Here is a 27,025-nt window from a genome sequence, read left to right as displayed (position 1 = left end):
TGGGAGTGTTTGATGGGGGGCAGTGTAGAGGGAGCTTTACTCTGTATCTAACCCCGTGCTGTACCTGTCCTGGGAGTGTTTGATGGGGGACAGTGTAGAGGGAGCTTTACTCTGTATCTAACCCCGTGCTGTACCTGTCCTGGGAGTGTTTGATGGGGGACAGTGCAGAGGGAGCTTTACTCTGTATCTAACCCCATGCTGTATCTGTCCTGGGAGTGTTTGATGGGGACAGTGTAGAGGGAGCTTTACTCTGTATCTAACCCCGTGCTGCACCTGTCCTGGGAGTGTTTGATGGGGGACAGTGTAGAGGGAGCTTTACTCTGTATCTAACCCCATGCTGTACCTGTCCGGGGAGTGTTTGATGGGGGACAGTGTAGAGGGAGCTTTACTCTGTATCTAACCCCGTGCTGTACCTGTCCTGGGAGTGTTTGTTGGGGGACAGTGTAGAGGGAGCTTTACTCTGTATCTAACCCCGTGCTGTACCTGTCCTGGGAGTGTTTGATGGGGGACAGTGCAGAGGGAGCTTTACTCTGTATCTAACCCCATGCTGTATCTGTCCTGGGAGTGTTTGATGGGGACAGTGTAGAGGGAGCTTTACTCTGTATCTAACCCCGTGCTGCACCTGTCCTGGGAGTGTTTGATGGGGGACAGTGTAGAGGGAGCTTTACTCTGTATCTAACCCCGTGCTGTACCTGTCCTGGGAGTGTTTGATGGGGACAGTGTAGAGGGAGCTTTACTCTGTATCTAACCCCGTGCTGTACCTGTCCGGGGAGTGTTTGATGATAACCCTCTTTCTTCCAAGTCTCTTGAGCCAACTGGAGATGAAGCTGATGTATGTTGCGGTGCATGTTGAGAGGTTTAACAGTGACTCTTGCCTGTTTGCAGCTCTGGGACTTGCTGTACAAGCTGCGATTTGTGCTAACCTACATCGCTCCGTGGCAGATCACGTGGGGCTCTGCCTTCCACGCCTTCGCCCAGCCGTTTGCTGTTCCCCGTATCCTTTATGTTTACCGTCATTGACGGCACGTGGCCAGGAGTGGGGTTTGGAAAAGTTATTCCACCTACAGCGGGGGCAGGGTGTTTGGGGGGGTGGGGGCGGTGGGGAGGGGGGGCGGTGTGGTGGGGGGCGGTGGGGGTGGGGGGGGTCGGTGGGGGGGGGGGGTAGAAACAGGAATCAGGAGGACGGAGACAGACAGCGACACGGGAGAACACGACAGGAGTAACTTCGATGCAAAGACACGACACTCAGATGGCTGAATGAGATAAAGCTACAGAAGCCCAAATGACACAATTGTAACAGGGATGCAGTTAACACTGCATTGCTTGGACGGAACGGTGGCACAGCGGGTTAGCACTGCCACCTCACAGCGCCAGGGACCCAGGTTCGATTCCCGGCTCGGGTCACTGTCTGTGCGGAGTCTGCACATTCTCCCCGTGTCTGCGTGGGTTTCCTCCGGGTGCTCCGGTTTCCTCCCACAGTCCGAAAGATGTGCAGGTTTGGTGGATTGGCCGTGCTAAATTGCCCCTTAGTGTCCCAAGATGTGTAGGTTAGGTGGATTGGCCGTGCTAAATTGCCCCTTAGTGTCCCAAGATGTGCAGGTTTGGTGGATTGGCCGTGCTAAATTGTCCCTTACTGTCCCAAGACGTGTAGGATAAGGGAGATTGGCCGTGCTAAATTGTCCCTTACTGTCCCAAGACGTGTAGGATAAGGGAGATTGGCCGTGCTAAATTGTCCCTTCCTGTCCCAAGACGTGTAGGATAAGGGAGATTGGCCGTGCTAAATTGTCCCTTACTGTCCCAAGACGTGTAGGATAAGGGAGATTGGCCGTGCTAAATTGTCCCTTACTGTCCAAAGACGTGTAGGATAAGGGAGATTGGCTGGGTAAATGCGTGGCAGGTCTGTCATATGAGGAGAGACTAAGTCGGTGAGGATTATATTCACTGGAGTTTAGAAGAGTGAGAGGGGATCTCATAGAAACTTATAAAATTCTAACAGGGTTAGACAGGGTAGATTCAGAAAGAATGTTCCCGATGGTGGGGGGAGTCCAGACCTAGGGGGGTCATAGTTTGAGGATAAGGGGGTGAACCTTTTAGGACTGAGGTGAGGAGAAATTTCTTCACCCAGAGGGTGGTGGAATTCACTCCCACAGAAAGTAGTTGAGGCCAAAACGTTGATTTCAAGAAGAAATTAGACATCGCTCTTGGGGCTAAAGGGATCGAGGGATATGGGGGGGGGAAAGGGGGGGAATCAGGATATTGAATTGGATGATCAGCCATGGTGGTCATGAGCAGGCTGGAAGGGCCGAATGGCCTCCTCCTGCTGCTAGTTTCAATGCAATCTCTCTCCTCCTATCACATATATAGTGGCAATCTGATTGGAGAGCGGGACAGGCTGGAAGGGCCGAATAGCCTCCTGCTTCTAGTTTCCGTGTTTACTCGTGGCGTCTGTGACCAGCGGCCGTCCTTGTCGGGTAACCGTGGCCCCCCCCTGTGTTACCTCCTTAACCGGTGGCTCCGTCCAGATTCGGCGATGCTCTTTGTCCAGGCTGTGCTCTCGGCCCTCGTCTCTACCCCCCTGAACCCCCTCCTCGGCAGCGCCGTGTTCATCACCTCCTACGCCCGGCCGGTCAAATTCTGGGAGCGGGATTACAAGTGAGCAGCGCGCGGCCTGAAGCTTTCCCGCCTTCCGGGCACAGTGGCGGAGGAAGCTCAGCATCCCCTGGGAGTGAAGGGGGCAGGAAATTCCTCATCCTGTCCCGCAGACAGGATTATAAAGGGGCGAACCCCCCCCCCCCCCCCCCCCCCGCCCCTCGCGCTCAGCTGTACCCGAGTGTTGTGAAGTGTGTGTGTGTGTGTCCCGTCCCCCACCCCCCGGACGATGAGGCTGCCCCCCCCTCGCGCTCAGCTGTACCCGAGTGTTGTGAAGTGTGTCCCTTTTAAGAGCTGGTTTTGTGTCCACGCTTGGAGGTTTAAAATGCAGGTGCGCACAGAGTACACAGATTGCAACATTTGTGACAAGGACCCAAGCGACAGGATTGTTTTGGTAACAGGCTTTGCAGGCTTTTAAATTCTGACAGCCTATCGGTTTGAAGAAGCCGTCAGGAACCTATCAAATTTGAATTTGGTACTGTTGACAACATCAGACCAATCCCGTATCGGAAAGTTGATTCGATCATGATTGGCACAAATATCCTGGCTGGGAGCTTTGCTAGTGCAGTTCGGGGGGGTTTAAACTAGTATGGCAGGGGGGTGGGGATCAAACTATTAGGTCTATAAGTGTGGTGGCTGGGGACGAGCTTGGGGCTGGGACAAGGCTGGCAAAGAAGAAGAGCACTCTGGGGGAGGATGACCTCACTGAGCCTGGGGGTCTGGAGTGCTTATACTTCAATGCAAGGAGCGTAGCAGGTAAAACAGACGAACTTGGGGCCTTAATGCGCACGAGGAATTTGGATGTGGTTGCGGTGACAGAGACTTGGTTGAAAGAGGGACAGGACTGGCAGCTGAATATTCCAGGGTACAAGTGTTTTAGGCGAGACAGAGGAGGGGCTAAAAGAGGTGGGGGAGTAGCGGTATTGGTTGGAGAGCATATTACAGCGGTGCAGAGGGAGGACAATTCGGAGGAGTCGTGTAGCGAGTCACTCTGGATGGAGCTTAGAAACAGGAAGGGCGCAGTCACTATGTTGGGGGTATACTACAGGCCCCCCAACAGCCCAAGGGAAGTGGAAGAATGGATATGTCAGGAGATACTGGATAGGTGCAGGAAATATAGGGTTGTTGTAGTGGGAGACTTCAATTTCCCTGGTATAGACTGGAAATCGCTGAGGGCAGGGACTCTGGATGGGGAGGAATTTGTAAAATGTGTACAGGAGGGTTCGTTGGAACAATATGTGGACAGCCCAACTAGAGAGGGGGCTATACTGGACCTGGTACTGGGGAATGAGCCCGGTCAGGTCTTCAAAGTTTTGGTTGGGGAACATGTGGCAAATAGTGACCACAATTCTGTTAGCTTTAGGATAGTGATGGAAAAGGATGAGTGGTGTCCCAAGGGTAAGGTGTTGGATTGGGGGAAGGCTAACTTTATTGGGATCAGGCAGAAATTGGCAGCTCTTGATTGGGAGAGGCTGTTTGAGGGTAAATCCACATCTGGTATGTGGCAGTCTTTTAAGGAACGGTTGTTAGGGCTACAGGACAAGCATGTGCCTGTAAAAAAGAAGGATAGGAAGGGTAGGATTAGAGAACCGTGGATAACCAGGGAAATTGAGGGACTGGTCAAAAGGAAAAGAGAGGCGTATGTTAGGTCCAAGCAGCTGAAAACGGAGGGAGCTCTGGAGGAGTACAATGAAAGTAGGAAAGTACTCAAACGGGGAATTAGAAGAGCAAAAAGGGGTCACGAAATGTTCTTGGCAGACAGGATTAAGGAGAATCCCAAGGCATTTTATTCATATGTTAGGAACAAAAGGGTTGTTAGGGAAAAAATCGGACCTCTCGGGGACAAAAGTGGGGACTGATGCTTGGAGCCCAAAGAAGTAGGGGAGATCCTAAATGAATACTTTGCGTCGGTATTCACAAAGGAGAGGGATGTGTTGACTGGGAGTGTCTCTGAGGGGAGTGTTGAACCGTTGGAGAAAATCTCCATTACAAAGGAGGAAGTGTTAGGTTTGTTAGAGAATATAAAGACTGACAAATCCCCAGGGCCTGATGGAATCTATCCAAGGCTGCTCAGGGAGACGAGAGGTGAAATCGTTGGGCCTCTGACACAAATCTTTGTCTCGTCACTGGACGCAGGTGAGGTCCCAGAGGATTGGAGGATAGCCAATGTGGTCCCGTTATTTAAGAAGGGTAGGAAGGATAACCCGGGTAATTATAGGCCGGTGAGCTTGACGTCCGTGGTGGGGAAGTTGTTGGAGAAGATTCTTAGAGATAGGATGTATGCGCATTTAGAAAGGAATAAACTCATTAACGATAGTCAACATGGTTTTGTGAGAGGGAGGTCATGCCTCACTAACCTGGTGGTGTTTTTTGAAGAAGTGACCAAAATGGTTGACGAAGGAAGGGCCGTGGATGTTGTCTATATGGACTTTAGTAAAGCGTTTGACAAAGTCCCTCATGGTAGGCTAGTGAAAAAGGTTGGATCCCATGGGATAAAGGGGGAGGTGGCGAGATGGGTGGAGAACTGGCTTGGTCATAGAAGACAGAGGGTGGTAGTGGAAGGGTCTTTTTCCGGCTGGAGGCCTGTGACTAGTGGTGTACCGCAGGGCTCTGTATTGGGACCTCTGCTGTTTGTGATTTATATAAATGATCTGGAAGAAGGAGTAACTGGGGTGATCAGTAAGTTTGCGGACGACACAAAACTGGCAGGACTTGCAGATAGTGAGGAACATTGTCAGAGGCTACAGAAGGATATAGATAGGCTGGAAATTTGGGCAAGGAAATGGCAGATGGAGTTCAATCGTGATAAATGCGAAGTGATGCATTTTGGTGGGAATAATGTAGGGAGGAGCTACACGATAAATGGAAGAACCATAAAGGGTGTAGAGTCGCAGAGGGACCTGGGTGTGCAAGTCCACAGATCTTTGAAGGTGACGTCACAGGTGGAGAAGGTGGTGAAGAAGGCATATGGCATGCTTGCCTTTATAGGACGGGGCATAGAGTATAAGAGTTGGGGTCTGATGTTGCAGATGTATAGAACGTTGGTTCGGCCGCATTTGGAATACTGCGTCCAGTTCTGGTTGCCACACTACCAGAAGGACGTGGAGGCTTTGGAGAGAGTACAGAGGAGGTTTACCAGGATGTTGCCTGGTATGGAGGGGCTTGGTTATGAGGAGAGATTGGGGAAACTGGGGTTGTTCTCCTTGGAAAGACGGAGGATGAGGGGAGACTTAATAGAGGTGTATAAAATTATGAAAGGCATAGATAGGGTGAACGGTGGGAAGCTTTTCCCCAGGTCGATGGTGACGTTCACGAGGGGTCATAGGTTCAAGGTGAAGGGGGGGGAGGTTTAACACAGATATCAGAAGGACATATTTCACACAGAGGGTGGTGGGGGCCTGGAATGTGTTGCCGGGCAAGGTGGTGGAGGCGGACACACTGGGAACGTTTAAGACTTATCTAGACAGCTATATGAACGGAGTGGGAATGGAGGGATACAAAAGAATGGTCTAGTTTGGACCAGGGAGCGGCGCGGGCTAATTGTTCCTTGTTTCTCGTTTCAAGGCTTCATTCTATGATCATCTTGCTGGTGCCAGTACAGAGCGAGACTGCGGATAGTTGGGAACCTGTCTCGGGGGCAGGGAATTCATATGGTGTTCGTGGAAGTGGAAATGACTAGGGTTGGGAAGCATTTTCCGATCAGGGCCATTGTGATCTCCTGGACTCGTTTCGATCGCCTCAGGGGGTCGGAGAGGAATTTCCCAGATTCTTTTTCCCCATATTGGCCCTGGGGTTTTCACTCTGGGTTTTCGCCTCTCCCTGGAGATCACATGGTCTGGAATGGGGGGGTGGGGGTGAGTTAATAGGTTGTGATGAACAAAGCATCGTAGCTGTGAGGGACAGCTCGGTGGATAGGATATTGGTATGTAGATAGGCTGGAAAATTGGGCGGGGATCCTGGATTCAGGATTCAATCCTGGACCGGGGAGCGGCGCGGGCTTGGAGGGCCGAAGGGCCTGTTCCTGTGCTGTATTGTTCTTTGTTCTTTGTTCATCAGGGTTATAAAGAGGGACTCGACTGCCTGCCTACAGTCCAGCTGAAGAGCTGCCACCTCTCAACACCTCGAGAGGGAAAGAGCAGCTCCCTGCTAGCTTAGAATATCTCTTAAGAGAACTCCCCATCTATCCATCGAAGGGTACCAAAATCAAAGAGTTTATAGGCAGCGGAATCAACTCAAGAACTCGCAAGGTTTTCCAAAGCCAAGACACCTGGCTGTATATATTTTTTGAGAGTGACTAAAGTTTTGTTATTACCCGTTTTGGGTAATGAATGATCCTTGTCTTTATTTGAACAGCATTCCAGTAGAACCTCACTTGAATCGAGATGTTACTTTTTTGGTTAAAGCTCCAGGTTGGTTAAATGCATAACTGGTTAATTATTCCCGAGTGTCAGGGCTTTCTGTTCATGAACCTCTGAATGTTACTGAAGGACATTTAGCACTTCCCCAAACATTTCGAACAGATTGCGAAGCGAGGTGGCCCTCTTGGGGGAATTGGCGTGGCTTCTCAAATTTGGGATCGACCTCTGCGTGGTAACACTGAGCAACACGAAGGCCTCTACTGTTTCACCCGCGCTTGCCGTTCCCTATCAGCCCCTCTAGCCTGTCTTCATTCTGTGCCACTGTTACGGGGCAGTCAACTGACTCTCTTCTCTCTCTCTCTCTCTCTCCTTCTGCTTAGCACCAAGCGAGTTGACCATTCCAACACTCGACTGGCCACGCAACTGGACAGGAATCCAGGTACTTGTTGGTTAACTTGACGGGCGTCTGGGAGGGATTTGCAGTCGTCTGATAAATTGATTTGATTTATTATTGTCACATGTATTGGGATACAGTGAAAAGTATTGTTTCTTGCGCCCTATACAGATAAAGCATGCCATTCATAGAGAAGGAAAGGAGAGAGTGCAGAATGTAGTGTTACAGTCATAGCTAGGGTGTAGAGAAAGATCAACTTAATATTTAATTTATTATTGTCACATGTATTGGGATACAGTGAAAAGTATTGTTTCTCACGAGCTATACAAAGCATACCGTTCATAGAGTACATAGGCGAGATGGAAAGGAGAGGGTGCAGAATGTATCACACTCATAGCTAGGGTGTAGAGAAAGATCAGCTTAATACATTAGATTTATTATTGTCACATGTATTGGGATACAGTGAAAAGTATTGTTTCTTGCGCCCTATACAGACAAAGCATACCGTTCATAGAGAAGGAAAGGAGAGGGTGCAGAATGTAGTGTTACAGTCATAGCTAGGGTGTAGAGAAAGATCAACTTCGTGCGAGGTAGGTCCATTCAAAAGTCTGACGGCAGCAGGGAAGAAGCTGTTCTTGAGTCGGTCGGTACGTGACCTCAGACTTTTGTATCTTTTTCCCGACGGAAGAAGGTGGAAGAGAGAATGTCCGGGGGTGCGTGGGGGTCCTTGATTATGCCGGCTGCTTTTTCCCGAGGCAGCGGGGAATGCAGTTTCAGGTTTGTTTATTGGTGTCACAAGTAGGCTTACATTAACACTGCAATGAAGTTACTGTGAAAATCCCCTAGTCGCCCACACTCTGGCGCCTGTTCGGGTTACACTGAGGGAGAATTTTGCACCTGACCAGCACGTCTTTGGACTGCGGGAAGAAACCGGAGCACCCGGAGGAAACCCACGCAGACACGGGGAGAACGTGCAGACTCCCCACAGACAGTGACCCGAGCCGGGAATCGAACCGGGGTCCCTGGAGCTGTGAGGCAGCAGCGCTAACCCACTGTGCTGGCACACTCCGGCGCCTGTTCGGGTTACACTGAGGGAGAACTTTGCACCTGACCAGCACGTCTTTGGACTGCGGGAGGAAACCGGAGCACCCGGAGGAAACACATGCAGACACGGGGAGAACGTGCAGACTCGGCACAGACAGCGACCCGAGGCCGGGAATCGAACCGGGGTCCCTGGCGCTGAGAAGCAGCAGTGCTATAATGGTGGCACAGTGGTTCGTCTGCCCTGCCCCTCGACTTGCGTCCCGTCCACCTCCCGACCCTGAGGAGGGGAGGGAGTACGTGATCCATGCTGGTGGACGTACTATTGACCCAGGGCAGCTGAGTGCAGGCGGGAGGGTAGGGACGGGGGGGGCTCGATAGAGGGGGGGGTGGAAACTCTCTAACTGCGGGCGTTGTGTTTCAGGGGCTGACGACAACAACCTCAACTCCATCTTCTACGAGCACCTGACCCGCTCGCTGCAGCACAGCCTGTGCGGAGACCTGCTGCTGGGTCGCTGGGGCAACCACGCCATGGGCGACTGCTTCATCCTGGCCTCGGACTACCTGAACGCCCTGGTGCACCTCATCGAGATCGGCAATGGCATCGTCACCTTCCAGCTGCGGGGCCTGGAGTTCCGAGGTAGCTTACCCCTCCAACCGGCCCCATCCCGGCCTCCCCTGGCTGCTGGGAGGCAGAGTGGGAATATCCCGTAATCCAGAGACTCCAGGTTAACGCTCTTGGAGCTGGGACAAGGATTCAAATCCCACCGGTGGAATCATAATATCCCGACAGTGCAGAAGGAGGCCATTCGGCCCATCGAGTCTGCACTGACCACAATCCCACCCAGGCCTTATTCCCGTACCTTCACATAGTTACCCTGCTAATCCCCTGACACAAGGGCAATTTAGCACGGCCAATCCACCTAACCCGCACATCTTTGGACACTAAGGGGCAATTTAGCATGGCCAATCCACCTAACCCGCGCATCTTTGGACACTAAGGGGCAATTTAGCATGGCCAATCCACCTAACCTGCACATCTTTGGACACTAAGGGGCAATTTAGCATGGCCAATCCAACTAAACCGCACATCTTTGGACACTAACGGGCAATTTAGCATGGCCAATCCACCTAACCCGCACATCTTTGGACACTAAGGGGCAATTTAGCATGGCCAATCCACCTAACCTACACATCTTTGGACACTAAGGGACAATTTAGCATGGCCAATCCACCTAACCCGCACATCTTTGGACACTAAGGGGCAATTTGGCATGGCCAATCCACCTAACCTGCACATCTTTGGACACTAAGGGACAATTTCGCATGGCCAATCCACCTAACCCGCACATCTTTGGACACTAAGGGGCAATTTAGCATGGCCAATCCACCTAACCTGCACATCTTTGGACACTAAGGGACAATTTAGCATGGCCAATCCCCCTAACCCGCACATCTTTGGACACTAAGGGACAATTTAGCATGGCCAATCCCCCTAACCCGCACATCTTTGGACACTAAGGGACAATTTAGCATGACCAATCCACCTAACCCGTACATCTTTGGACACTAAGGGGCAAATTAGCACGGCCAATCCCCCTAACCTGCACATCTTTGGACACTAAGGGACAGTTTAGCATGGCCAATCCCCCTAACCCGCACATCTTTGGACACTAAGGGACAATTTAGCATGGCCAATCCACCTAACCCGTACATCTTTGGACACTAAGGGGCAAATTAGCACGGCCAATCCCCCTAACCTGCACATCTTTGGACACTAAGGGACAGTTTAGCATGGCCAATCCCCCTAACCCGCACATCTTTGGACACTAAGGGACAATTTAGCATGACCAATCCACCTAACCCGTACATCTTTGGACACTAAGGGGCAATTTAGCATGGCCAATCCACCTAACCGGCACATCTTTGGACACTAAGGGGACAATTTAGCATGGCCAATCCACCTAACCCGTACATCTTTGGACACTAAGGGACAATTTAGCACGGCCAATCCCCCTAACCCGTACATCTTTGGACATTAAGGGACAATTTAGCATGGCCAATCCAACTAACCTACACGTTTTTGGATTGTGGGAGGAAACCGGAGCACCCGGAGGAAACCCACGCAGACACGGGGAGAACGTGCAGACTCCGCACAGACAGTGACCCAAGGCTGGGAATCGAACCCGGGTCCCTGGCGCTGTGAGGTGGCAGTGCTAACCCACTGTGCCGCCCATACTGGTAGCATTGTGATAACAGCACTGTACTCAAGAGGCCCCCAGGCTAATGTTCTGGGACACGGGTTCAAATCCCACCCCGGCAGCTGGTGGAATTTACATTCAAATAATAAAATCTGGAATTATAAAGCCAGTTTCAGTAACGGCGACCGTGGCAACTCTCATCGATTGTCGGAAAAACCTGAATAGTTCACGAATGTCCCCTTTAGAGAAGGAAACCCCCCTGCCCCATGCACGCACACACACAGCAATGAGGTTGACTCCTAACTGCCCCCCTCTGAACTGGCCCCAGCAAGTCCCTCAGTTCAAGGGGCAATTAGGAGTGGATAACAAATTCTGGGCCCAGCGACGCCCCATGTCCCCGTGTAAAGAGTTCTAAAGAAGGACATCCTGGTATTTGTTGGGGGATTTTAAGTTTTAAAGTTTATTTATTAGTGTCACAAGTAAGGCTTACATTAACACTGCAATGAAGTTACTGTGAAAATCCCCCAGTCGCCCACACTCCGGCGCCTGTTCGGGTTACACCAATGCACCCTAACCAGCACGTATTTCGGACTGTGGCCAGGTTAGAACATAGAACATTGAATCCCTCCAGTGCAGAAGGAGGCCATTTGGCCCATCGAGTCTGCACTGACCACAATCCCACCCCGGCCCTCTCCCCGTAACCCCGTGCATTTACCCGAGCTAGTCCCTCTGACACTAAGGGGCAATTTAGCATTGCCAATCCACCTAACCCGCACATCTTTGGACACTATGGGGTAATTTAGCATGGCCAATCCACCTAACCCGCACATCTTTGGACACTAAGGGGCAATTTAGCATGGCCAATCCACCTAACCCTCACATCTTTGGACACTAAGGGGCAATTTAGCACGGCCAATCGACCAACCTTCACATCTTTGGATACTAAGGGGCAATTTAGCACGGCCAATCCACCTAACCTGCACATCTTTGGACACTAAGGGGCAATTTAGCACGGCCAATCCCCCTAACCCTCACATCTTTGGACACTAAGGGGCAATTTAGCATGGCCAATCAACCTAACCTTCACATCTTTCGGACTGTGGGAGGAAACCGGAGCGCCCGGAGGAAACCCACGCAGACACAGGGAGAACGTGCAGACTCCGCACAGACGGTGACCCGAGGCCAGGAATCGAACCCGGGTCCCTGGCGCTGTGAGGCAGCAGTGCTAACCACTGTGCCACCGCGCTGCCCACATCGCTATGCCGCCCAGTCAGGTTGGAGCCTGCGTCTGTGGATTGTGAGAAGGGGGGTTTTCAGCTGAGCTCCCCGGTGCGGGGGGGGGGGGGTGGTGACCGGCCACCCTGTAGTTTTACCTGTGCGTCTCCCTGTTCCCCGACAGGCACCTACTGCCAGCAGCGAGAGGTGGAGGCCATCACGGAAGGCGTGGAGGAGGACGAGGGCTGCTGCTGCTGTGAACCTGGCCACTTGCCCCACATGCTCTCCTTCAACGCCGCCTTTGGACAGCGCTGGCTGGCCTGGGAGGTGGCTGCCACCAAGTACGTCCTGGAGGGCTACAGCATCAGTGACAACAACGCGGCCTCAATGCTGCAGGTGTTCGACCTCCGCAAGATCCTCATCACCTACTACGTCAAGGTACTGCGGCAGTGCGGCTAATCGGGGAGTCCCCAAGCTCCGACCCAGAACACAGCCCCTCCATACTGCGCCACGGGGCTAATCAGGGAGCCCCCAAGCTCCGACCCAGAACACAGCCCCTCCATACTGCGCCACGGGGCTAATCAGGGAGCCCCCAAGCTCCGAACCAGAACCCAGCCCCTCCATACTGCGCCACGGGGCTAATCGGGGAGCCCCCAAGCTCCGAACCAGAACACAGCCCCTCCATACTGCGCCACGGGGCTAATCGGGGAGTCCCCAAGCTCCGAACCAGAACCCAGCCCCTCCATACTGCGCCACGGGGCTAATCGGGGAGCCCCCAAGCTCCGAACCAGAACACAGCCCCTCCATACTGCGCCACGGGGCTAATCGGGGAGTCCCCAAGCTCCGAACCAGAACACAGCCCCTCCATACTGCGCCACGGGGCTAATCGGGGAGCCCCCAAGCTCCGACCCAGAACCCAGCCCCTCCATACTGCGCCACGGGGCTAATCGGGGAGCCCCCAACCTAAAAGTTTTAAAAAAGTTTATTTATTAGTCACAAGCAAGGCTTACATTAACACCGCAGTGAAGTTACTGCGAAATTTCCCGAGTCGCCGCACACTCTGGCGCCTGTTCGGGTCAATGTACCCTAACCAGCACGTCTTTCGGACTGTGGGAGGAACCCGGAGCACCCGGAGGAAACCCACGCAGACACGGGGAGAAGGTGCAGACTCCGCACAGACAGCGACCCAAAGCCGGGAATCGAACCCGGGTCCCTGGCGCTGAGAGGCAGCAGTGCTAACCCACTGTGCCACCGTGCCGCTCCAAACCCCTCCAGAACGCTCGGAGGAGCCCAGATATTAGACCCCCTCCCTGCCTGCCCCGAGACGTGGGCTGAGATACCATGTGATGTCGGAATAAATTGCATTTCTGTCACGCCATAACATCCCAAGGCACTCTTTCAGTCTGCAGGTGCAACAGGTGATCAAGAAGGCAAATGGGATGTTGGCCTATATCGCAAGGGGGATAGAATATAAAAGCAGAGATGTCTGGCTGCATCTGTACAGGGCATTGGTGAGGCCGCAGCTGGAATACTGTGTGCAGTATTGGTCCCCCTATTTGCGGAAGGATATATTGGCTTTGGAGGGAGTGCAGAGAAGGTTCACCAGGTTGATACCAGAGATGAGGGGTGTTGATTATGAGGAGAGACTGAGCAGATTGGGTTTGTACTCGTTGGAATTTAGAAGGCTGAGGGGGGATCTTATAGAGACCTATAAGATAATGAAGGGGCTGGATAGGGTAGAGAGGGAGAGAGTCTTTCCACTTAGAAAGGAAACTAGAACTAGAGGGCACAGCCTCAAAATAAAGGGGGGTCAGTTTAGGACAGAGTTGAGGAGGAACTTCTTCTCTCAGAGGGTGGTGAATCTCTGGAATTCTCTGCCCACTGAAGTGGTGGAGGCTTCCTCGTTGAATATGTTTAAATCACGGATAGATGGATTCCTGATCGGTAAGGGAATTAGGGGTTATGGGGATCAGGCGGGTAAATGGAACTGATCCACTTCAGATCAGCCATGATCTTATTGAATGGCGGGGCAGGCTCGAGGGGCCAGGTGGCCTACTCCTGCTCCTATTTCTTATGTTCTTAAGGGGGACTTGAATCAGACAGTGAGCCAGAGAATGAGATACATCAGACAGATAACTACATGCTAAGACCGTAAAATATAGCAACAGAATTAGGCCATTCAGCCCTTCGTTGTGCTCGACCACAGTAAGAAGTTCAACAACACCAGGTTAAAGTCCAACAGGTTTATTTGGTAGCAAAAGCCACGCAAGCTTTCGGAGCTCCAAGCCCCTTCTTCAGGTGAGTGGGAATTCTGTTCACAAACAGAGCATATAAAGACACAAACTCAATTTACATGAATAATGGTTGGAATGCGAATACTTACAGCTAATCAAGTCTTTAAGAAACAAAACAACGTGAGTGGAGAGAGCATCAAGACAGGCTAAAAAGATGTGTATTGTCTCCAGACAAGACAGCCAGTGAAACTCTGTGGGGGTTACAAATAGTGGGACATGAACCCAATATCCCGGTTGAAGCCGTCCTCGTGTGTGCGGAACTTGGCTATCAGTTTCTGCTCAGCGACTCTGCGCTGTCGTGTGTCGCGAAGGCCGCCTTGGAGAACGCTTACCCGAATATCAGAGGCCGAATGCCCGTGACCGCTGAAGTGCTCCCCAACAGGAAGAGAACAGTCTTGCCTGGTGATTGTCGAGCGGTGTTCATTCATCCGTTGTCGCAGCGTCTGCATGGTTTCCCCAATGTACCATGCCTCGGGACATCCTTTCTTGCAGCGTATCAGGTAGACAATCGTATCAGGTAGACAACCTGATACGCTGCAAGAAAGGATGTCCCGAGGCATGGTACATTGGGGAAACCATGCAGACGCTGCGACAACGGATGAATGAACACCGCTCGACAATCACCAGGCAAGACTGTTCTCTTCCTGTTGGGGAGCACTTCAGCGGTCACGGGCATTCGGCCTCTGATATTCGGGTAAGCGTTCTCCAAGGCGGCCTTCGCGACACACGACAGCGCAGAGTCGCTGAGCAGAAACTGATAGCCAAGTTCCGCACACATGAGGACGGCTTCAACCGGGATATTGGGTTCATGTCACACTATCTGTAACCCCCACAGAGTTTCACTGGCTGTCTTGTCTGGAGACAATACACATCTTTTTAGCCTGTCTTGATGCTCTCTCCACTCACGTTTTGTTTCTTAAAGACTTGATTAGCTGTAAGTATTCGCATTCCAACCATTATTCATGTAAATTGAGTCTGTGTCTTTATATGCTCTGTTTGTGAACAGAATTCCCACTCACCTGAAGAAGGGGCTTGGAGCTCCGAAAGCTTGTGTGGCTTTTGCTACCAAATAAACCTGTTGGACTTTAACCTGGTGTTGTTAAACTTCTTACTGTGTTTACCCCAGTCCAACGCCGGCATCTCCACCAGAGTCACAGCAATGTGGTTGACTTTCAACTGCCCTGGGGCAACTAGGGATGGGCAATAGATGCTGACCCACGAATGAATAGAAAAAGAATTTGATGATGGCGCGTAAGTTTCTCGATCCCACTCTCCCGCCCTTTTCCCTGTAACCTTTGATCCCCTTACCGATCAAGAATCTATCTATCTCTGTCTTAAACACACTCAATGGCCCGGCCTCCTCTGTGAGGATGAATTCCACAGATTCACCCACCCTCTGGCTGAAGAAATTCCTCCTCATCTCGGTTCTAAAGGGTCCGCCCCTTTGCTCTGAGGCCGAGTCCTCGGATCCCAGTCTCTCCGACTAATGGGAACATCTTCCCCACGTCCACTCTATCCAGGGCCTCTCAGTATTCTGGAAGTTTCAATGGGGCAGGCGTAGGTTTTTATTTTGAGGAGTGTCTGAAGAAGGACAGAGGCAGTGAGGTTCAGCGATGGTGTTCCTGAATATCAGCCTCAAGCCGGCCAGTGGTGGAGTGAGCAGAGGATCCGAGGCTCGTAGGGCGTCACAGGCTTACGAGGGGGAAGAGGTGAGGCATTGGAGGGAAACGAACACAATTGCAGAGTAAAACTCCCTCTACACTGTCCCCCATCAAACACTCCCAGGACAGGTACAGCACGGGGTTAGATACAGAGTAAAGCTCCCTCTACACTGTCCCCATCAAACACTCCCAGGACAGGTACAGCACGGGGTTAGATACAGAGTAAAGCTCCCTCTACACTGTCCCCATCAAACACTCCCAGGACAGGTACAGCACGGGGTTAGATACAGAGTAAAGCTCCCTCTACACTGTCCCCCATCAAACACTCCCAGGACAGGTACAGCACGGGGTTAGATACAGAGTAAAGCTCCCTCTACACTGTCCCCCATCAAACACTCCCAGGACAGGTACAGCACGGGGTTAGATACAGAGTAAAGCTCCCTCTACACTGTCCCCATCAAACACTCCCAGGACAGGTACAGCACAGGGTTAGATACAGAGTAAAGCTCCCTCTACACTGTCCCCATCAAACACTCCCAGGACAGTTACAGCACGGGGTTAGATACAGAGTAAAGCTCCCTCTACACTGTCCCCCATCAAACACTCCCAGGACAGGGACAGCACGGGGTTAGATACAGAGTAAAGCTTCCTCTACACTGTCCCCCATCAAACACTCCCAGGACAGGTACAACACGGGGTTAGATACAGAGTAAAGCTCCCTCTACACGGTCCCCCATCAAACACTCCCAGGACAGGTACAGCACGGGGTTAGATACAGAGTAAAGCTCCCTCTACACTGTCCCCATCAAACACTCCCAGGACAGTTACAGCACGGGGTTAGATACAGAGTAAAGCTCCCTCTACACTGTCCCCCATCAAACACTCCCAGGACAGGGACAGCACGGGGTTAGATACAGAGTAAAGCTCCCTCTACACTGTCCCCCATCAAACACTCCCAGGACAGGGACAGCACGGGGTTAGATACAGAGTAAAGCTTCCTCTACACTGTCCCCCATCAAACACTCCCAGGACAGGTACAACACGGGGTTAGATACAGAGTAAAGCTCCCTCTACACGGTCCCCCATCAAACACTCCCAGGACAGGTACAGCACGGGGTTAGATACAGAGTAAAGCTCCCTCTACACTGTCCCCCATCAAACACTCCCGGGACGGGAACAGCATGGGATTAGATACAGAGTAAAGCTCCCTCTACACTGTCCCCATCAAACACTCCCAGGACAGGTACAGCACGGGGTTAGATACAGAGTAAAGCTCCCTCTACACTGTCCCCCATCAAACACTCCCAGGACAGGTACAGCACGGGGTAAAAGAGTTGAATTAATGTCATGCATTACACAACCTCAGGACGTCTCGATGCAGTTTACAGCCAGTTAAGTCCCTTTTGATGGACAGTCACTTGTCGGAAGCACAACAGACACCACACAGAGGGTGACATCGAACACTACTGCATACACGATCAGATCATTGTTATCCCAGGGATAGAGGTTGGTCTCCGGACAACGGGAAGAACTCTGTTCCCACTTTTGTTTTCAGTCGTGGCCGTGGAATCTTTTCCACGATTGTCCGATGGGCTGGGATTTTGCCGTCTCTTACGGATGGCTTGTCTGACAGTGCAGCACTTGCTCCGAATCAAAGGAGTAGCAATGGATACCTGCGTGGGTCCTCGCTACGCTTGTCCTTTTATGGGATATGTGGAACATTCCTTGTTCCAGGCCTATCCGGATCCCCTCCCGCAGCTCCTTTAACCAGTGCATCGATGACTATTTTAGTGCTGCTTCATTCTCTCGTCCAGACCTCGAAAAATTCATCAACTTGGCTTCCAGTTTTCACCCTTCCATCGCCTTCACCTGGTCCATCTCGGACACTTCCCTTCCTTGACCGTTCTGTCGCTGTTTCCGGCAATAGACCAGCGCTTTGACCAAGGGGTCATCGGGACTCGAAACGTCTCTCCTTACAGATGCTGCCAGACCTGCTGAGGTTTTCCAGCGTTTTCCCTTTTGGTTTCAGATTCCAGCGTCCGCAGTAATCTGCTTTTATCCAGCACTCCCCCAGCACTGACACCGGGAGGGGATGTAAGCCTGGATTACGTACTGAGGTGTCTGGGGGTGGGACGCGGACCCACAAACATGCGTCTCGGAGCCGAAGGGCAAGTTTGAGGTGGCAGTAATATTGGCATAGGTTGTGACCACTCTCCCTCTCTCTCTCTCTCCCTCTCTCTGTCTCCCTCCCCCTCTCTCTGTCTCCCTCCCCCTCTCTCTGTCTCCCTCCCCCTCTCTCTGTCTCCCTCCCCCCTCTCTCTGTCTCCCTCCCCCTCTCTCTGTCTCCCTCCCCCTCTCTCTGTCTCCCTCCCCCTCTCCCTGTCTCCCTCCCCCTCTCTCTGTCTCCCTCCCCCTCTCTCTGTCTCCCTCCCCCTCTCTCTGTCTCCCTCCCCCTCTCTCTGTCTCCCTCCCCCTCTCTCTGTCTCCCTCCCCCTCTCTCTGTCTCCCTCCCCCTCTCTCTGTCTCCCTCCCCCTCTCTCTGTCTCCCTCCCCCTCTCTCTGTCTCCCTCCCCCTCTCTCTGTCTCCCTCCCCCTCTCTCTGTCTCCCTCCCCCTCTCTCTGTCTCCCTCCCCCTCTCTCTGTCTCCCTCCCCCTCTCTCTGTCTCCCTCCCCCTCTCTCTGTCTCCCTCCCCCTCTCTCTGTCTCCCTCCCCCTCTCTCTGTCTCCCTCCCCCTCTCTCTGTCTCCCTCCCCCTCTCTCTGTCTCCCTCCCCCTCTCTCTGTCTCCCTCCCCCTCTCTCTGTCTCCCTCCCCCTCTCTCTGTCTCCCTCCCCCTCTCTCTGTCTCCCTCCCCCTCTCTCTGTCTCCCTCCACCTCTCTCTGTCTCCCTCCCCCTCTCTCTGTCTCCCTCCCCCTCTCTCTGTCTCCCTCCCCCTCTCTCTGTCTCCCTCCCCCTCTCTCTGTCTCCCTCCCCCTCTCTCTGTCTCCCTCCCCCTCTCTCTGTCTCCCTCCCCCTCTCTCTGTCTCCCTCCCCCTCTCTCTGTCTCCCTCCCCCTCTCTCTGTCTCCCTCCCCCTCTCTCTGTCTCCCTCCCCCTCTCTCTGTCTCCCTCCCCCTCTCTCTGTCTCCCTCCCCCTCTCTCTGTCTCCCTCCCCCTCTCTCTGTCTCCCTCCCCCTCTCTCTGTCTCCCTCCCCCTCTCTCTGTCTCCCTCCCCCTCTCTCTGTCTCCCTCCCCCTCTCTCTGTCTCCCTCCCCCTCTCTCTGTCTCCCTCCCCCTCTCTCTGTCTCCCTCCCCCTCTCTCTGTCTCCCTCCCCCTCTCTCTGTCTCCCTCCCCCTCTCTCTGTCTCCCTCCCCCTCTCTCTGTCTCCCTCCCCCTCTCTCTGTCTCCCTCCCCCTCTCTCTGTCTCCCTCCCCCTCTCTCTGTCTCCCTCCCCCTCTCTCTGTCTCCCTCCCCCTCTCTCTGTCTCCCTCCCCCTCTCTCTGTCACCCTCCCCCTCTCTCTGTCACCCTCCCCCTCTCTCTGTCACCCTCCCCCTCTCTCTGTCACCCTCCCCCTCTCTCTGTCACCCTCCCCCTCTCTCTGTCTCCCTCCCCCTCTCTCTGTCTCCCTCCCCCTCTCTCTGTCACCCTCCCCCTCTCTCTGTCACCCTCCCCCTCTCTCTGTCTCCCTCCCCCTCTCTCTGTCTCCCTCCCCCTCTCTCTGTCACCCTCCCCCTCTCTCTGTCTCCCTCCCCCTCTCTCTGTCACCCTCCCTCCCTCCCTCTCTGTCACCCTCCCTCCCTCCCTCTCTGTCACCCTCCCTCCCTCCCTCTCTGTCACCCTCCCTCCCTCCCTCTCTGTCACCCTCCCTCCCTCCCTCTCTGTCACCCTCCCTCCCTCCCTCTCTGTCACCCTCCCTCCCTCCCTCTCTGTCACCCTCCCTCCCTCCCTCTCTGTCACCCTCCCTCCCTCCCTCTCTGTCACCCTCCCTCCCTCCCTCTCTGTCACCCTCCCTCCCTCCCTCTCTGTCACCCTCCCTCCTCCCTCTCTGTCACCCTCCCTCCCTCCCTCTCTGTCACCCTCCCTCCCTCCCTCTCTGTCACCCTCCCTCCCTCCCTCTCTGTCACCCTCCCTCCCTCCCTCTCTGTCACCCTCCCTCCCTCCCTCTCTGTCACCCTCCCTCCCTCCCTCTCTGTCACCCTCCCTCCCTCCCTCTCTGTCACCCTCCCTCCCTCCCTCTCTGTCACCCTCCCTCCCTCCCTCTCTGTCACCCTCCCTCCCTCCCTCTCTGTCTCCCTCCCACACTCCCTCCCTCCCTCCCTCCCTCCCTGTCTCCCTCCCTCTCTGTCTCCCTCCCTCCCTCTCTGTCTCTCTCTCTCTCTCTCCCAGAGTATTATCTACTATGTGATCCGCTCTCCGAAGCTGGAGGATTGGGTGAACAATGAAGCAATCCAGGAGGTGCTGCGACCGTGCGCCAGCCCCACCTACGCCGACAGCGACCCCACCTTCAACCACAACATCGACGAAGACTACGACCACCGCATGCAGGGCATTTCCCTGGCCTCCTTCTGCATCATCTACCTGGACTGGATCCAGTACTGCGCCAGCCGGCGGGAGAAGGTGGGTGCCAGGGCGGATACGACGGGCCGAATGGCATCTGTGCTGCGTCAGAAAGCGGGCAGAGGCCATTCAGCCCATCCCCTCCGCCATTCCGTTTCGACCGTGTGTCTCAACTCCATCGAACCCTCACGTTTTTAATTAGATTTATTATTGTCACATGTATTGGGATACAGTGAAAAGTATTGTTCCTTGCGCGCTATACAGACCAAGCATACTGTTCATAGAGAAGGAAAGGAGAGGGTGCAGAATGTAGTGTTACAGTCACAGCTAGGGTGTAGAGAAAGATCAGCTTAATGTGAGGTAGGTCCATTCAAAAGTCTGACAGCAGGGAAGAAGCTGTTCTTGAGTCGGTCGGTGCGTGACCTCAGACTTTTGTATCTTTTTCCCGACGGAAGAAGGTGGAAGAGAGAATGTCCGGGGGTGCGTGGGGTCTTTAATTATGCTGGCTGCTTTTCCCCGAGGCAGCGGGAAGTGTAGACAGAGTCAATGGATGGGAGGCTGGTTTGCGTGATGGATTGGGCTACATTCACGTCCTTTTGTAGTTCCTTGCGGTCTTGGGCAGAGTTTATATTTTAAAAAAATACTGCGGATGCTGGAAATCTGAAATAAAAGCAGAAAATGATGGGGAAAACTCTGGTCCAACAGCATCTGTGGAGAGAGGAGCAGAGTTAATGTTACAAGTGGGCACGGTGGCACAGTGATTAGCATTGCTGCCTCACAGCGCCAGGGACCCGGGTTCGATTCCCGGCTCGGGTCACTGTCTGTGTGGACGTTCTCCCCATGTCTGCGTGGGTTTCCTCCGAGTGCTCTGGTTTCCTCCCACAGTCCAAAGATGTGCGGGTTAGGTGGATTGGCCATGCCAAATTGCCCCTTAGTGTCCAAAGATGTGCGGGTTAGGTGGATTGGCCATGCTAAATTGCTCCTTAGTGTCCAAAGATGTGCGGGTTAGGGGGATTAGCAATGCTAAATTGCCCTTAATGTCCAAAGATGTGCAGGTTAGGTGGATTGGCCATGCTAAATTGCCCCTTAGTGTCCAAAGATGTGTAGGTTAGGTGGATTGGCCATGCTAAATTGCCCCTTAGTGTCCAAAGATGTGCAGGTTGGATGGATTGGCCATGCTAAATTGCCCCTTGGTGTCCAAAGATGTGCAGGTTAGGTGGATTGGCCATGCTAAATTGCCCTTAATGTCCAAAGATGTGCAGGTTAGGTGGATTGGCCATGCTAAATTGCCCCTTGGTGTCCAAAGATGTGCAGGTTGGATGGATTGGCCATGCTAAATTGCCCCTTGGTGTCCAAAGATGTGTAGGTTAGATGGATTGGTCATGCTAAATTGCCCCTTAGTATGAGGGGGACTAGTTAGGGTAAATATATGGGGTGACGGGGATAGGGCCTGGGTGGGATTGTGGTCACTGCAGACTCGATGGGCTGTATTGGCCTCCTTCTGCACTGCAGGGATTCTATGATCTTTGCGCAATAATGGGCAATTTAGCACGGCCAATGCACCCTAACCAGCACGTCTTTCAGACTGTGGGAGGAAACCGGAGCACCCGGAGGAAACCCACGCAGACACGGGGGGGGGGGAGAACGTGCAGACTCACACAGGCAGTGACCCGAGCCGGGAATCGAACCCGGGACCCTGGCGCTGTGAGGCAGCAGTGCTAACCCACGGTGCCACCGTGTTAATCCAGTCGTGGCAATTTCCAATCTGTGGTCGCGCTGATTGCTTGTCGCCAGTTTAGGAGCTACAGGTCTAAATGCATTGCTGGATTTCTGGTCTGAATCGGTGGCTAATGTAACCATCCCTCTCTCTGCCCACCCTCGCTCCCCCCATTCACCCCTCTTCACCCTCACCTCCCCTTTCACCCTCCCTGCAGTCTGTGGAGAGCGACAGGAACTCTCACCTGGTGACCTGTGTTTCGGACTCTGTATCCTGGGCCGGCGAGCGCTGGGGACGGCCTCACACAGCATGTCAGCGAGGTAAGGGAGCGAGAGGAGTGCCGTGCCTCTGTACGGCCTCACCGGACACACACACACTGCCAAAGGAGTGGGCGGGAAGTGGGGGGGGAGGGGGGGGGGCACGAGAGCTGGGACGTGGCCTGAAGTGAAGGGGGTGGCAGTGATTGTTTCCGCGGAGCTGGGATTTGAGGGGGGTGGGGGGGCGTTGCTGGGGGTGTGAAGCTTTTGAGGCGGGTCTCGTCAGACCTGCCTGGCCACCGTCTGCAGGTCAGTCACTTCGACTGGCCTTCGCTCTGCCCAGGCCAGTTGTGCGATCGATGTGGGCAGCACGGTGGCACAGTGTTTAGCGCCAGGGAACCGGGTTCAGTTCCCGGCTCGGGTCACTGTCTGTGTGGAGTCTGCACGTTCTCCCCGTGTCTGCGTGGGTTTCCTCCCACAGTCCAAAGATGTGCAGGTTAGAAGGATTGGCCATGCTAAATTAAGAACATAAGAACTAGGAGCAGGAGTAGGCCATCCGGCCCCTCGAGCCTGCTCCGCCATTCAATAAGATCATGGCTGATCTTTTCGGTGGACTCGGCTCCACTTACCCGCCCGCTCACCATAACCCTTAATTCCTTTACTGTTCAAAAATCTATCTATCCTTGCCTTAAAAACATTCAATGAGGTAGCCTCAACTGGGCAGGGAATTCCACAGATTCACAACCCTTTATGTGAAGAAGTTTCCTCCTCAACTCAGTCCTAAATTGCCCCTTAGTGTCCAAAGATGTGCGGGTTAGGGGGATTGGCCATGCTAAATTGCCCCTTAATGTCCAAAGATGTGCGGGTTAGGTGGATTGGCCATGCTAAATTGTCCCTTAGTGTCCAAAGATGTGTAGGTTAGGTGGATTGGCCATGCTAAATTGCCCCTTAGTGTCCAAAGATGTGCAGGTTGGTGGATTGGCCATGCTAAATTGCCCTTAATGTCCAAAGATGTGCAGGTTAGGTGGATTGGCCATGCTAAATTGCCCCTTAGTGTCCAAAGATGTGCAGGTTAGGTGGATTGGCCATGCTAAATTGCCCCTTAGTGTCCAAAGATGTGCAGGTTAGGTGGATTGGCCATGCTAAATTGTCCCTTAGTGTCCAAAGATGTGCCAGGTTAGGTGGATTGGCCATGCTAAATTGCCCTTAGTGTCCAAAGATGTGCAGGTTAGGTGGATTGGCCATGCTAAATTGTCCCTTAGTGTCCAAAGATGTGCAGGTTAGGTGGATTGGCCATGCTAAATTGCCCCTTAGTGTCCAAAAATGTGAGGGTTAGGTGGATTGGCCATGCTAAATTGCCCCTTAGTGTCCAAAGATGTGCAGGTTGGGTGGATTGGCCATGCTAAATTGCCCTTGGTGTCCAAAGATGTGCAGGTTAGGTGGATTGGCCATGCTAAATTGCCCCTTAGTGTCAGGGGGATTAGCAGAGTGCTGTTATAGGATAGGGCAGGGTGGGACTGTGCTCGGTGCAGGCTCGATGGGCTGAATGGCCGCCTTCTGAACTGTGGGGATTCTGTGATCTGTGATACATTTGCAGCAAGTTGGTCATGTTCAAACCTGGGTCACGTTCAAAGGGACATGGGGCCCTGTTTCAGTGGGATGAGTGCAGGCTGAGGTTGCACGTCCTCTCTGCCGCAGAGTGTCCGCTGCGGACAGCTGCCACTGGTCTTACTGCCGCACTCGGCGAGCTTTCCGGGCTGTACAGTCCCTGTGGCGAGCTCAGGTTGCAGAGATTGACTTTGCACCTTCAGCGCAATGTCAACTCTGCTCCAGAGCTCAGCCACGAGCAACCAGCCTAACGAAACATTACACCGTCAGGGGGAAAACCCAGGGGTCGGCTTCAAGCAACAAGGAGGAGAAGAGGTGAAGGGAGGGAATTCCAGCCCCACCAACCCAAGCAGCTGAAGGCACGGCCGCCAATGGCGGAGCGATGGGAATCGGGGGATGCTCAAGAGGCTGGAATTGGAGGAGCGCAGAGATCTTGTAGGGGCTGGAGGGGATTACAGAGATAGGGAGGGGGTGTAGGGCTGGAGGGGGTTACAGAGATAGGAAGGGTTGGAGGGGCTGGAGGAGGTTACAGAGATAGGGAGAGTTGTAGGGGCTGGAGGAGGTTACAGAGATAGGGAGGGGTGTAGGGGCTGAAGGAGGTTACAGAGACTGAGGATTGTGGGGGCTGGAGGAGGTTACAGAGTAAGAAGTCTCACAACACCAGGTTAAAGTTGCAGGTTACAGAGACAGGGAGGAATGTCTGGGCTGGAGGATTTTACAGAGATGGGGAGAGGCGTAGGGCTGGAGGAGGTTACAGAGATGGGGAGGGGTTTAGGGGTTGGAAAGGGGTGTCGGGGTGGAGGAGGTTACAGAGATAGGGAGGGGGTGTAGGGGCTGGAGGAGGTTACAGAGATAGGGAGGGGGTGTAGGGGCTGGAGGAGGTTACAGAGATAGGGAGGGGGTGTAGGGGCTGGAGGGGATTACAGAGATAGGGAGGGTTGTGTAGAGGCTGGAGGAGGTTACAGAGATAGGGAGGGTTGGAGGGGCTAGAAGAGGTTACAGAGAAAGGGCGGGGTGTAGAGGCTGGAGGAGGTTACAGAGATAGGGAGGGGTGTAGAGGCTGGAGGAGGTTACAGAGATAGGGAGGGGTGTAGAGGCTGGAGGAGGTTACAGAGATAGGGAGGGGTGTAGAGGCTGGAGGAGGTTACAGAGATAGGGAGGGGTGTAGGGCCTGGAGGAGGTTACAGAGATAGGGAGGGGTGTACGGGCTGGAGGAGGTTACAGAGATGGGGAGGGGTGTTGAGGCTGGAGAGGGTTATAGAGATGTTGAGGGGTGTAGGGGCTGGAGGAGGTTACAGGGAAAGGGAGGGCTGTCGGGGCTGGAGGAGGTTAGAGCAAGGGAAGGGTGTAGGTAATGGAGATAGGGAGGGGTGTAGGGGCTGGAGGAGATTACAGAGATAGGGAGGGGTGTAGGGGTGGAGGAGGTTACAGAGATAGGGAGGGGTGTAGGGGCTGGAGGAGGTTATAGAGATAGGGAGGGTTGTAGGGGCTGGAGGAGGTTACAGACATAGGAAGGGGATGTTGGGGCTGGAGGAGGTTACAGGGATAGGGAGGGTTGTCAGGGCTGGAGGAGGTTACAGGGATAGGGAGGGGTGTCGGGGCTGGAGGAGGTTACAGGGATAGGGAGGGGTGTCGGGGCTGGAGGAGGTAACAGAGATAGGGAGGGGGTGTCGGGGCTGGGAGGAGGTTACAGAGATAGGGAGGGGTGTAGGGGCTGGAGGCGGTTACAGGGATAGGGAGGGGTGTCGGGGCTGGAGGAGGTTACAGGGATAGGGAGGGTTGTCAGGGCTGGAGGAGGTTACAGGGATAGGGAGGGTTGTCAGGGCTGGAGGAGGTTACGGAGATAGGGAGGGTTGTCAGGGCTGGAGGAGGTTACAGGGATAGGGAGGGTTGTCAGGGCTGGAGGAGGTTACAGCGATAGGGAGGGGGTCTCTGGGCTGGAGGAGGTTACAGAGATAGGGAGGGGGTGTCGGGGCTGGAGGAGGTTACAGGATAGGGAGGGGTGTCGGGGCTGGAGGAGGTTACAGAGATAGGGAGGGGGTGTCGGGCCTGGAGGAGGTTACAGAGATAGGGAGGGGGTGCGGGCCTGGCGGAGGGGCGATGAAGAATGAATGGGACTTGGAGGGAATTCGGATCCGATCGGGATAGGGCGAGGGTCAGTAACTCGAGGAGGTGCTTCCTGTTTCCGAGTGAGAATTCCAGCACAATGTCAGTGATTTATCTGTGGGAATGCTGTCGGGTCTGCCGGGAGTTTTGACACTAATATCCTGTCCCCTTCTCTCTCTCCCCCCCTTTCCCCTCCCTCCCTCTCTCCCGCGCAGCAGCCTGGAGCCGTTCCTGTACGGGTTACAGCCCTGTTCAAAGGGGACTTCCGCATCACCTGCCCCCGCGATGAGTGGGTCTTTCTCGACATGGAGCTGCTGCAGAAGGTGGTGGCACGGGGGTCCGGATGTCCCTGAAACTGCACCAGGTATGGCGCGAGCTCGCAATGGCGGGGGTGGTGGGTTCAGACGCTGAAGGGGGTGAGTGGACAGGGGTGGAGGGCGAGAGGGCAGTGCGTGGGGGTGGTTTAATGTCCTCTGAATGAATTGGATTGACGTACTATTCTCACGTCTCCTGGGATACAATGAAAAGTACAAAGTTTAAAGTTTATTTATTCGTGTCACAAGTAGGTTTACATTAACACTCGAGTCCCGACAGTGCAGAAGGAGGCCGTTCGGCCCATCGAGTCTGTACCAACCACCATCCCACCCAGGCCCTATTCCGTAAGCCCACAAATTTACCCTGCTAATCCCTCCGATACTCGGGAGATTTTAGCATGGCCAATCCCCCTAACCCGCACATCTTTGGACACTAAGGGGCAATTTAGCATGGCCAATCCACCTAATCCGCACATCTTTTGACACTAAGGGGCAATTTAGCATGACCAATCCACCTAACCCGCACATCTTTGGACACTAAGGGGCAATTTAGCATGGCCAATCCACCTAACCCGCACATCTTTGGACACAAAGGGGCAATTTAGGCATGGCCAATCCACCTAACCCGCACATCTTTGACACAAAGGGGCAATTTAGCATGGCCAATCCACC

The 27,025-nt window shown here is 53.7% G+C and overlaps 1 protein-coding gene across 1 annotated transcript; it reads left to right on the top strand.

Annotated features, from left to right (window-relative positions):
- The first annotated feature begins 889 nt into the window (after positions 1–889).
- On the top strand, positions 890–26,385 carry LOC144490346 (pecanex-like protein 1). The gene is made up of 8 exons (XM_078208109.1): positions 890–994; positions 2,523–2,652; positions 7,388–7,446; positions 8,867–9,082; positions 12,043–12,296; positions 20,181–20,411; positions 22,286–22,388; positions 26,255–26,385. Exons 2-8 carry the CDS (start codon positions 2,531–2,533, stop codon positions 26,326–26,328), a joined length of 1,059 nt encoding a protein of 352 aa, XP_078064235.1. The 5' UTR covers positions 890–994; positions 2,523–2,530; the 3' UTR covers positions 26,329–26,385.
- The last annotated feature ends 640 nt before the right edge of the window (positions 26,386–27,025 follow it).

Source organism: Mustelus asterias, unplaced genomic scaffold (genome assembly GCF_964213995.1).
Source record: "Mustelus asterias unplaced genomic scaffold, sMusAst1.hap1.1 HAP1_SCAFFOLD_3188, whole genome shotgun sequence".
Taxonomy (NCBI): Eukaryota; Metazoa; Chordata; class Chondrichthyes; order Carcharhiniformes; family Triakidae; genus Mustelus; species Mustelus asterias.
This window is presented reverse-complemented; position numbering and strand designations above follow the sequence as displayed.

Bases quoted from the DNA above. Each gene is read 5' to 3' on its own strand.
- LOC144490346 (XM_078208109.1), top strand. From the start codon at position 2,531: ATGCTCTTTGTCCAGGCTGTGCTCTCGGCCCTCGTCTCTACCCCCCTG. The intron at 9,083-12,042 runs GTAGCTTACCCC...GTTCCCCGACAG, and splicing joins GCGGGGCCTGGAGTTCCGAG to GCACCTACTGCCAGCAGCGA. The intron at 22,389-26,254 runs GTAAGGGAGCGA...TCTCCCGCGCAG, and splicing joins TCACACAGCATGTCAGCGAG to CAGCCTGGAGCCGTTCCTGT.